Source organism: Malaclemys terrapin, chromosome 1 (genome assembly GCF_027887155.1).
Source record: "Malaclemys terrapin pileata isolate rMalTer1 chromosome 1, rMalTer1.hap1, whole genome shotgun sequence".
In the NCBI taxonomy this organism is placed as follows: Eukaryota; Metazoa; Chordata; order Testudines; family Emydidae; genus Malaclemys; species Malaclemys terrapin.
The window spans coordinates 25,070,668-25,082,943 of record NC_071505.1 but is presented as its reverse complement, the minus strand read 5'-3'; the positions used below and the strand labels follow the sequence as shown (position 1 = coordinate 25,082,943).

Here is a 12,276-nt window from a genome sequence, read left to right as displayed (position 1 = left end):
CTCCTGCTAAACTCTGGACCAAATTCATCCCTGATATAACTGAGCCAAGTCCCATTGAAGTCATTAGGTGTTGTGTCCACTTACGTCAGGCATTAATTTTGCCCTCTGAGATTAGGAATCACCAATAGATCTTATAAAAGGAACTATCGAGTGTAAATGTAGGAGCAGTGGGGTCAATAACCATGCTAAAAGCCATGTACTTTCTCATGAGGGATTCTCTGAAAAAAATAGACTAGTAATGCTGACTGTGCTAGCAATACACAATACACAATACACAGCAGTTAGGAATTATAGAAATTGCCATACCAGATCAAATCAACAATCCATGTAGCTCAGTATCCTATCTCCAGATGTTAAATTCCATATGCTAAAAAAGTTCATGTGCATATATCCCATTTTATGTGGGTACCAAAAAACCTGAAACTCTACTAAACAAAACAATAGTAGATGGAGCATAATGGTGTGGATTAATGAATATAAAATATTATAGGATCATAACTGAATAAGTCCTTGACAATTCTTTGTGTACTACATGGAGTTGGTGTACCTGTTCAAACATCGCTGTGGTACCTCAAAAGGAAGGATTCCCTAATTTCATACAAATTTCATACAGGCCATTAGAAGGTGTGTGAAATACTGCATCCATCGAGGTCAATGGGAGTTTTGCTATTGACTTCAAAGAGACAAGGATTTCCCCCAGTATGTGTAAAGCAGTGTGAAGTTTAGACTAAATTTTCATATCTGATTAAATGGACAAAAACATACCTTTTTTCATCAGCTCAGAAGTTAAACATTTTTTGTTTTCACTGCCAGTTTTTCTCTGTTTTTGTCAAAATAACGAGACTTAGTGAATTTTTGCCCTAGAGCAAATTCATAAAAAAAATCATGCTCTCTCCCTAGAGCCATCGGTTGCTATTTTGACCATTAAACTCTATGCCAACAGGCTGAAAGGGTAAAATTTCACTCCAGGTCAAATTTGCTGATATTTGCAAAAATATCAGTTTTGCACACAAATGCGTGAAGGGTACATGAATACCTTTGTTTAACTTCCTATACCTAACACCTCTCCACACACAAATCAGATGTATTACCACCACTACTGTCTGCTTTAGTCTCCATGACCTGTGGAGAGGGAGACGGAAAATCTCTCCTAAAGTGGAGTCTTCCTTCTACCAAGAATACACCGGGCTAGAAAAGAAACAAAAATGTGATCATTTGCTTTATGGAGGAGCTGGCAGATATTTTTGTATGTACAGACACTGTCTCTGTAATTAGAATATTTGTTAAATAGTATTCCCTGCAAAAACCAAAACTGATTGGATAAGCGCTGAGTTTCCTCTAGTCCTCAACTGATTATACAGGGTTTTCTGTGAAGAAATGTTTTACAGTAATTGTTACTGATGTTAGATTTGTGCAGTTCTTCATGAGACTGGGATGCGGTAAGGGAGTTCCAGACCCCAGAAGCCAACCTGTGCTTTTGCAATATTCACTCAATGGGGGCCTCACATGGAGCCTGCTGCAGGAATTCCTCTTCAGTAATTCAAGCAATGTAGGCCGATACATTGCTCTGGAAATTCCCTTGAAGGCCCGTTCCAGCTCCACTCGTCTCCGCTGGTGGCAACCATCTGAGAATGGGCATTTTTACAGCCCATGGGTAATTGATCAGGTAATTTATCTTTTGTGCCTTACAGTATTACCTCACATTGCCATCAAATCTTAATATTTCCACTGTGTTTTATATCTGTTCCTTTACCAGCTGTACCTAGAAAACTGTTAGGATGATCAAACCTAATATTTAAGAGTTTTTCCATTTCTAATATGCAGTTCTCGTGTTGGGTGAGGGATATCCGTATCAGAGTTAGATAGGGCCTTGACATATGGATAATGTCAATTTGTAAAAAAAAAAAATAGGTGAAGATTAGAGATGGGCTTAATGTGGAAAATACGTATCTGGATCTAAACTGGGAAACTCAGAAACTCAAGAGGTACAGATATGACGTTTGGTTTGGCACATAAAGAGATGAGTTACTTGCAAAACTTAGATCTGGATCCATCTTCCAATTTTGAACATATTGAAAGTTTGGGAGTATTCAGGATTGGGGTTTCCCTCTATACATTATTCTACACTAGTTATCAAAAATATTCTTTACATGAACATTGGTATAAATCTGGAGTAACTCTCCTAAAGTCACTGGTGTCACAGTGATGTAAAACAAGTGTAAGTGGAGGAGACTCTGGCTCTATGTCTAACAGTGATGTTATTGCATTGTTTGGGGCCAATATTGTAAAATATTTGTGTACATTTTTTATAATTGTTAGCTCAGGCCATCTCTGAAATTCCCAGATATTGAATTTTCAGCCTTGTCAAATATCAATATTGCAAAACTTCTTTCCTTTCCTTCGTTTAAAGGAAAGAACAACTTTTAATTCCTAGGTCCTCACAATTATTTAACTATTGTCAAAACACACAATTTTGAACTGAATTCCGAAAAACAGATAAATAATAAATTTCATGCTGACTGGAAACCAACAGTGAAATCCTGACCCTACTGAACTCAATGACAAAACTCCTACTGACTTCAGCAGAGTCAGAATTCCATTCAAAATGCATAAAGTTATACTGCACTTAAACAGTCAACAAGAAAATAATTGTTGTGGGCAGGACCCTGCAGACACTTACGCATGTGAGTAATTTTACTTCATGAGTCAGTAGTTCAGCGGCCTATTTATGTGAATATAGTTACCCATGTGTGCAAATGTTTACAAGATCATGCCCTATGTCTGCATTTATTTTTTTCCTCTCCTCCTTTTGCGTGGCTGCTTTTCCAACATGGACTCCTTTGAGTTACTCCCTTTTCTTATAACCTGTCTGTGCAATGTAAATTTTGATCCCTTTTTTGAAAATTCAGATAAAATCAAGCACTGGGGAATATGGAATAATCCTATATTAGCAGAGCATGGACTAGACTATCAAGATAGTTAAGATACCATCAAGATAGTAAGTCCAAAGCAGACTGTGAAGAGCTACAAAGGGATCTCACAAAACTAAGAAACTGGGCAAAAAAATGGCAGATGAAATTCAGAGTTGATCAATGCAAAGTAATGTACATTGGAAAACATAATCCCAGCTATAATTACAAAATGATGGGGTCTAAATCAGCTGTTATCACTCAACTAAGAGATCTTGGAGTCATTGTGGATAGTTCTCTGAAAACATCTGCTCAATGTGCAGCAGCAATCCAAAAAGCTGATGGAAAGTTAGGAACCATTAGGAAAGGGATAGATAATAAGACAGAAAATATCATAATGCCACTATACAAAGCCATGGTAGACCCATATCTTGAATACTGCATGCAGTTCTAGTTGCACCATCTTTAAAAATATATATCAGAATTGAAGAGGTACAAAGAAGAACAACAAACATGATTAAAGGTATGAACCAGCTTCCATCTAAGGTGAGATTAAAAAGACTGGGACTTTTCAGCTTGGATGAGAGATGACTATGGGGGGATATGATTGAGGTCTATAAAATCATGACTAGTGTGGAGAAAGTAAATAAGGAAGTGTTATTTACTCCTTCTCATAACACAAGAACCAGGGGTCACCCATGGAAATCAATAGGGGGTGGGTCTAAAACAAACAAAAGGAAATACTTCTTCACACAACACACAGTCAATCCGTGGAACTCTTTGTCATGGGATGTTGTAAAAGCCAAAACTATAACTGGGTTCAAAAAAGAATTAGATAATTTCCTGGAGGATAGGTCTATTAATGGCTATTAGCCAGATGGTCAGGAATGCAACCCTATTCTCTAGGTCAGAGGTTCTCAACCTTTTTCTTTCTGAGGGGCCCCCAATATGCTATAAAAACTCCACGGCCCATCTGTGCCACAGTCACTGGTTTTCTGCATATAAAAGCCAGGGCCAATTTAGGGGCTAGCAAGCAAGGCAATAGCCTGGGTCCCTATACCAAAGCTACGTTGCTCAGGCTTTGGCTTCAGCCCCAAATGGCGGGGCTCAGGGCCCTGGACTTCAGCCCCATGCAGTCGGGCTTCAGCTTTCTACCCTGGGCCCCAGCAAGTCTAATGCTGCCCCTGCTTGGTGGCCCCCCTGAAACCTACCCAAGGTCCCCAAGGGGGCCCCAGACCTTTCATTGAGAACCACTGCTCCAGGTGTCCCTAGCCTCTGATTGCCAGAATCTGGGAGTGGATGACAGGGATGGATCACTCAGTGATTGTCTGTTCCGTTCATTCTCTCTGAAGCATCTGGCATTGTCCACTGTTAGAAGACAGGATACTGAGCTAGATGGACCTTTGGTCTGACCCACTATGGCTGTTCTTATGTTCCAGCTCTAGGATTCTATGAAATTCCTATGAGTCTGTAAAAACTTCTGAACTTTATATTTTCGTTACATAAAATAAACAAACTCCTATTTTCATGTTTCAGATTCTTATTGGTGGAAATATTTCTGGTAACACAGTAATAGAAGATGATTTTACCACACTGGATAGCAGGAAGTGGCTGCTCCATCCAGGTGGAACAAAGATGCCAGTCTGTGGTTCTACTGGGGATGCACTGGTTTTCATCGAGAAAGCTAGCACCCGTTATGTTGTAACCACTGACATTGTGGTTAATGAGGATTCTTTCATACAAATAGACTTTGCAGCATCCTGCTCTGTCACTGACTCCTGTTATGGTGAGGTCTTCTTCATAAATCATATACTTTCTGTTCTCCTTTTATATATAGGAAAGTATTGCTACTTATTTTCTGTTTCATCTGTCTACTATACTAAAGTACAGAAACAAAACAGGGAAAATAGTTTTTCTATAAGGAAATTGCAATTTTGGCATTTATTGTTGGTGTCTGGAGGCTGAGACAAACCAAAAGATTTACAATGTGCATGAATGTATGCACTGAGTTTTTGCCTTGGGTGCTGTACAAGCATTTAAGATGTAGTTTATAAGAATTCAAGTTTCAGTTTAATTCATTTAGACAGGTTAATAGATCCCAAATGTAGATGCAGTCTAATAGTTTGGCACATCCATTCCTTGTGGTTACATTGCTCTTAACTCTAGATAATACATGTCTAATGCCAAGTAGCTTGATGTTTCCAGCATAAATCTCTTGTTTCGTAGCTTCACATCCTCCACAATTGCACAATAGACAATACTTAAAACTGATGTGCTTAGTGCAAATGCAGAGAACAAAGTCGTAATTCTGATCTCACTTGCACCAATGTAAATCAGGAATAGTTTGCACTGATATAAACCTGATGCAAATTAAATCATAATCAGGCACAAAGGGTTTTTTATTATCATCATTTACATGAAATCCTGAATATGTTTTAGAGCTTTCATACCTGTATAATTCTATGCAGTGAATGAGGTAGGGGTCCTATGGAAAAAATAGTGTGACTGCGTAATTAAAAACTGTGTCAATGCGTATGCACAACAAAGAATTAAATACTGGCATTTTATAACTTTTGTGTGTTTGACTTTGCAACCTACATAACATTCTTTTAATTTAGTTTTATTAATGTAATATATATAATTTCATTGAGCTTCTGGCAATTCCTTTGGGATTCTGCATAAAAATGGAAATTGGGTTTCCAGTAAATCCCGAAAGTAGATTAACTGATTTTGTTATTCTGAAATTTATGGAAGTAACCAAGATATCTAAACCTAGAAATTAGCTACTGCCCCATGCATAATAATTTCTTTCCATATGGTGTTAAAGCCACTACAGCATCCCTGTTAAGAGTAAGAGTGTTTCAACAGATTAGTTATATCTTGCCAGGTAAGAATTTCCTTTGTTTTGTTGTTTTGCCCTTAACATTATTTTAATTGAATATCCAGTTAGGCAGGACTCTAACTAATCATGTACTTCTAGTCCTGATAGAGGAAGGACTTCATTTTGATGAAAAATTAATGTTAAAAACTACTTGTACAAACTTATCCTTTTATTTATATAATGCTCAGTTCTGATCTCAGACATTGAGTGGGACTGATTGTGTGATTGAGGGTTATTCAGAATTATTAAGGGTAGCAGAATCAAAAAAGATAAGCAAAATTACCACTAATGTAACTGTAACCATCAATCACTCAGTGTTTCATACAGCCAGAATGCCTGGCAGCTGGAACATTTATTTAAAGTTCATGGTCTGTGCTTATTGTTACTTAAACTTTTTTGCAGCCATTGTGAGGAAATAAACTGAAGTTTGTATCCAGTTTGATTACCCATTATTCTTATTATGAAAGTTTATAAGCAATAAGCTTAAAATAAGTTTAATTGCTGATTTTTGCTGTGTTTGAATGTATTTGTTGATTTGATATGGCTAGATAATGAAATATATAACTGAAAACAAGATCACTAGGTGAAAAACTCAGTTGAAAAGAGTTTTATGTAAGATATTCTAATGAAGTGGCTAGTGTAGAGATGCTCTTCTGCCTTCTACTGCATAGAATAAGAACTGATCAATTGTGTGTCATAGATCCTGTAATGCTACCAGCTAATAGAGGTTCCTCCTTAGCTCAAGAGCAAGCCTGTGTTTTTGGTGTCAGAGAATCTGGAAACTTCCCCTGCTGCAACTGTAAACTTCTGAGTTGTCAAGATATAAAGAGGGACAACAAGGAAGTCTTCTGTGGTCACCAGTTTGGTACAACATATTCACTTAAAGCATACAAGTTTCTGTATTAACTAATTTATTATCTTTCAATTTTTAGCTATTGAGCTGGAGTATTCAGTGAATCTCGGATTGACATGGCACCCAATACTGAAAGACTGCCTGCCCACTAATGTAGAATGCAACAAGTACCATCTCCAAAGGATTCTGGTATCAGACACATTCAACAAATGGACCAGGATTACTTTGCCCCTGCCTCATTATACTAGGTAGATACATTTTGAATAGAGAAAATCTTAGTGCACAAATCTGACAAGACCTAATGTAATACAATCTTGAACTAAAATGTATTGCTGTTTTTGTGCTGATTGTGTGGGTACAGATGAGCAAATGAAAATGCCATTATGCTCTGAGTAAGACGTACAGAATTACTATGTGCATTTACCAGTTATTTAGAAATGGGGAGGTTAGGTTTCCTGCTTAGCATATTTTAAATAGCCAGGATTGATGGGAGCAGACAAAAGACAATTGACTCTCACACATCTATCCTCTCCACAGTATCCATCCATTTGTCCCTTTAGTGCGAGCATGGCAGAGGTCCAATTTGAGAGGCGAGAGCAATACGCAGATATGCAGCAATAGGCAGAATCACTCTGTCCTTTGGCCCTCATGGGAACATGCCCTTGGTTACATCCCTTTGGTGTGTGTTGCACTACTCTTCCTGCCCCCCACCCCCATCCCCTGCAGGCCCTGACACCTCCACTGGCCAGTGTTGAGGGTGCAGTGGAGCCCTGGCCCTGACCTCTCCCCATCCTCTCTGGGGTATCTTGTGCCCCAAAAGGTGCTAGATTGAAGTAATTCCTATGCTCTGGAAAGCACAGCAAATGCACTTATCCCCAGTTTGTGGGATGCAAGAGAGGAGGAGGCTACTTGTGCCCCTTAGTGCACCCAGCGGGCAGCTAGGCATAATGTGGTCTTTAGTAGATTAAATATACCTATGATTTAAGAAGAGCCTCTCTCAGTTTGGACTTTGATAAGAATTGCAATGTTATGGTTATCGTCATTACACTGTGTAGCTCTATGCTACCGTCAGTGGTTTTGGAGGTTCTTGGTTAATTCTATTGTCTAAATCCCCACCTGCTTCCTGTACTTGCTGTTATTGGCTGCAAATTTATATTTTTAAGTAATATTTTGATGCTTCTTGTTTTTCTGTTTTACTTGTCACATATGACTCTTCTTTCACATATTGTTCATTGTTTTAAAAACGTCCCATTATCACCTTCACTTCCTTTTAGTACATTCTTTAAAAAAAAAAAAACTTGTTTTCACTTTGGGGTTGAATTTTGTGTGTGAAAGAAGATGTTCTGTACTGACAATGCTAGAGACAGAAGTTCTCTATCTGTTCACAAAAAAGGTACAGCAGGGCATTGTCAGAACCAGTTTCCCCATAATGCCCTGCCAGCATACCTCAACTTTGACTTGAAAGGCCCAGCTAGGGGCAAGAGGGTAGTTTAGACTCCAATTTTATTTCATTTTTACTCTGATAAGATTGCCGTGAAGATCGGCATAGTGCCAGTTGTGGTTTCTGTCACATGGACCTCTGTTTACTAGGAATTACATTATTTTCTATTACCCTAACCTGGATTAGAACTAGCAAACTACTACTGAAAAACTCCATGTCCCATTATTAAACAAGTGAGGCATCCAGTCCTTTTAAGTATATTCATAAGGCAGTGTTATTTGTATATCTCACTGTCTGTTGGCCTCATCTAGTCTGGCTACCCTTTTCTATTGCTTTACATATATATTTTGCATAATCAATTGGTCACATTGTTAAATGTTTAAAGTTCACACTTTTTGTGAGAAAGGAGTTCTCTGGGGTTGAATCAAGATAATGGGTTCCATGGACATTCTAACCCAATTTAATCTGGATCTGAAAGGAACCTCCAAGAATCCTAGGATTAAGTCAGACTCTCTTTGACTGACCCCACAGCTACCATTGCTCCGCTTAGACCAATAGCTTTGCCTCTTGCCATATGCTACAGTCAGTGGTAGGAGACCTCCCACCACAATCACACACCACAAAGTTATCTTTATTATTTAAGACAAGGGTTGGGTGAGAGAAGGGTTACTACAGCCCTAGGATCCCAGCAGGAAGAGGGTCTGGGATTTAGAATAGGAACTAGTACTGCTAGGAGGGGGAGGCATCTCATTTACAAAGGCACTCTGTTCTTTGAGCTGCTTTGCTCCTCTCCGTGGTTTAATAGCTCATTTTTGTGGGCATTTTATGCAACTTGCCAGTCAGTCTATCCAATAATTTGGCCTAGAGAACAGTATCCATACGTGGCCTTCTGGGGTTTATGTACTCCAGAGTGCTACATAACTTGTGGCCTAGATGAGACTGTGAATAGTTATTTCTTATGTCTCAGATTTTATTTTAAAATATAAATCAGAATATAAAGGTTCTCCCAGGGGAACCATTGATTTGCTAGATTCCATAAAAAGTCATAGAAGTTGCCAAACCTGAGACTCAGGGTTTGTGTTTTTTTCACAAGATCTTCCTCATGATTAAAAAAAAGAAGAAACTCAAACATTCTACATGGGTGAGCTAATCTGTGAGCTTTCTCTGAGAAAGCCCATGTTGGGTCTAAATTACAGATCATCGCAGTAGTTAAAACCTCTGAATGTTGTGATTTTACTCATGAGAGACTAACTGTTATTTTGGATTATCTAATTCCTTTCCAGTTCCACCACATATGTTACAACAAGTTATTAAATAACTAACATAAAAAAGTTAAAATAGTAGAGATTCAGAAAAATAAAACATTTTCTTGCATGTGTAAACAATGCATTTCTTCATAGATAAGGGATTATACTGAAAAATGGAAGAGTCGGGAAATAAAACAGCCTTTATCTTAGATTTAGTGAATATCAGACAGAACTATAGATTGGAAACAGAATAGACTTAATTTTCTGAAATTGTGGATGATTTCAAGAGTCTATTGATTACGATTCGTGAGACCTTGATAACTCCACATTGAGCTCATCCTCTACAATCTCCAGATTGATATTGGTGAATTCAGAAACTCTGAAACTAAATTTGTTTAATTTTTGAACTGGGAAATTACCAGTACCAGTTCCCAGTAAAATGTTTAATTACTTTCTTTAAAAAGTTAGGATAAAACTGATATCCATCACTGACCCAGCCAAAAAAAAGAGTTGTTTTTCTTCTGCACAAATCTTCTTCTGTTACTTGTTAATAGGTGGTTTATTTTTGTGCTCAGAATAAAGCAACATGTAGTTTGATGCTGCCATCTACTGTCTAAGTACAGCAAAACATATACTAAATCAGACTGGAAACTACACTGATGAGAAATCACAAAAAATGTCTTTATTTTTTAGCATGCATATTGTGTTCAGATTACTTTCAAGCAGGCTGTGCCTAACTAAGGATGAAATCCTAGCCCCATTAAGGTCAATGGCAAAATTCTCATTGCCTTCAGTGGGACCACAATTTTCCTCTTGATGTGGATCTAGATCCAGACTTCTCTCAAAGTCAAGATTGAATTTGGCATTTTGGTTTGGACAGTTCAGACAATGCTGCTAAACCTACAGCATACAGGACCCCACTCCACCAGGAACTGATTACAGTTTCAGTGTGAAATTCTTTGCGTATCCCTTCGGCCATGTCATACCTCCATTTTCTCCCCCTTCTGCACTGAATTAAACTCAAACTACTTGTCTTCATTTTTAAGGACCTTTGTGGCCTATCCCTGCTGTACCTTTTGTCTCTAAGATGCTCTTGATACGTTGACCCCACCTTTATTCCACTAATGATGCCAGTCTTGACTGTCCATTTTAAAATTTTTCAGCAAGCATCTTCATACTTTATGTCATGCTGCCCCTTATGCATGGGATGAGCTCCTTGTAAACATCCTCCACATTATTCTCCTTCAAATCCCTCCTTAAATCTCCCCTCTGCCGTAATGCACACAAAAACTTGACAGCGGCTGTCATGAGACCATTGCTCATTATGATGACCTGTATCATCTCATGGTTTCCTTGGGACTAACTCCCTTTGTCCTCCAGGCACAGCAGAGCAGCTTTGCAAGGGTGGGAAGAGAAGCTGCATAGTGAACATTTGGCCTTACAAGCAGAGGGCCTTATTAAGTGGCCCAGTAATTCACTTGAGCCAGCCCTTGTTTGTTCAGTTAGTAAATAAATCATCTTTATAAATATGGTCCAGGTTTGGGTGAACATACACAGTTGTATTTCCTTTTAATCAAAACAGGGTTTAGCACAGCTGGAAGAGTTACGTTTGTATTTTTTTTCTTTCCCAAAGGTCTCAAGCAACTCGTTTCCGCTGGCACCAGCCTGCTCCATTTGACAAGCAGCAAACATGGGCTATAGACAATGTCTACATTGGGGATGGCTGTATAGATATGTGCAGTGGCCACGGGAGGTGCACACAAGGGAACTGTGTGTAAGTATAGCTGTTTCCCTCTGGCAAGTAGTGATGTAGATTTTTCATTCCCATTTTAGTGTGTGATTTCAAGGAAATTGCTTGGAAGAGGTATTATTTTTAAAGAAAAGCAGAATTTCTTCTTTGAAACAGAGAGAGGCACCAGCATCACTTGGGGAAATAAAATTCTAAGAGGAGGATAGGTGGGCATATTGGAGTGTGTGAGTGAATCCCTTCTGACTTCCTGCGGGCCAGATTTTCCTTAGAGATACAGGGCCATGCTGATGACAATGTGGTTTGGGACTGCACCAAGGAGAATTTAGACAGAGATGGTGCTAATCCTTCCACCAGCTCCCTGGTGCCCAAAGGCAGTGTACAAGCTGTTCTATCCTCTAGGTCAGGGATCGGCAACCTTTGGCACGCGGCTCCCACTGGCCGCAGTTTGCTGCTCCAGGCCAATGGGGGCTGCGGGAAGCAGTGCAGGACGAGGGATGTGCTGGCTGCCACTTCCCGCCACCCCCATTGGCCTGGAGCGGCGAACCACGGCCAGTGGGAGCCGTGATCGGCCAAACCTGCGGATGCGGCAAGTAAACAAACCGGCCTGGCCCGCCAGGGTGCTTACCCTGGCGGGCCGCATACCAAAGGTTGTCGATCCCTGCTCTAGGTTGATGTCATTTACTTCCCTCTCAGCACTTAAATATGTACATGAGCCATTGCCTGGGTGGGGCACAGTCACTTTGGGATGATTTGCATCCTCAGGAGTGCACAGAGAGCAGTTCCTGGACTCCCCTGAACAAAGGGACAAAGATTATCCCTGGAATTACATGGGGCTTTCACTTCAGTTCACTATGCCCCAAATCCTGTTCCTTGCACTCAGCCCTAGCAACTGACTGGATGCTGGATATCTCTTCACCAAGCCAGTTTGCAGCTACTTCAGCCTCAGGACTGGTGTAGGCTCAATGATCTAATGCCAAGCTACGTGCTGGCAGCTTCCAATGGAACCCTGCTGTCCCTTCCCCAAAAAACTTCTTGTGTGACAGTCCACATCAAGCCCCAAAGAGCTAGACACACAGCTTCACAGGCTTCCAAAATTCTTCCCCCTGGCAGCAGAACAATGCCCATTCTGCTGAATTTGGGACTCTTTTCAGCCACAAATGGCAGCAGAAATTGCTCCTAGCTGAATGATTTTACC

General features: G+C 39.7%; 1 protein-coding gene across 1 annotated transcript in view; it reads left to right on the top strand.

Moving 5' to 3' along the window:
• The window catches only part of RELN (reelin), a 446,977-nt gene that overhangs the window by 396,915 nt on the left and 37,786 nt on the right, over positions 1-12,276 (top strand). Inside the window, exons 44-47 of the mRNA XM_054017864.1 lie at positions 1,408-1,666; positions 4,446-4,695; positions 6,723-6,891; positions 10,965-11,105. Coding sequence (XP_053873839.1) covers positions 1,408-1,666; positions 4,446-4,695; positions 6,723-6,891; positions 10,965-11,105 — 819 coding nt within the window. The remainder of the gene's footprint in view (positions 1-1,407; positions 1,667-4,445; positions 4,696-6,722; positions 6,892-10,964; positions 11,106-12,276) is intronic.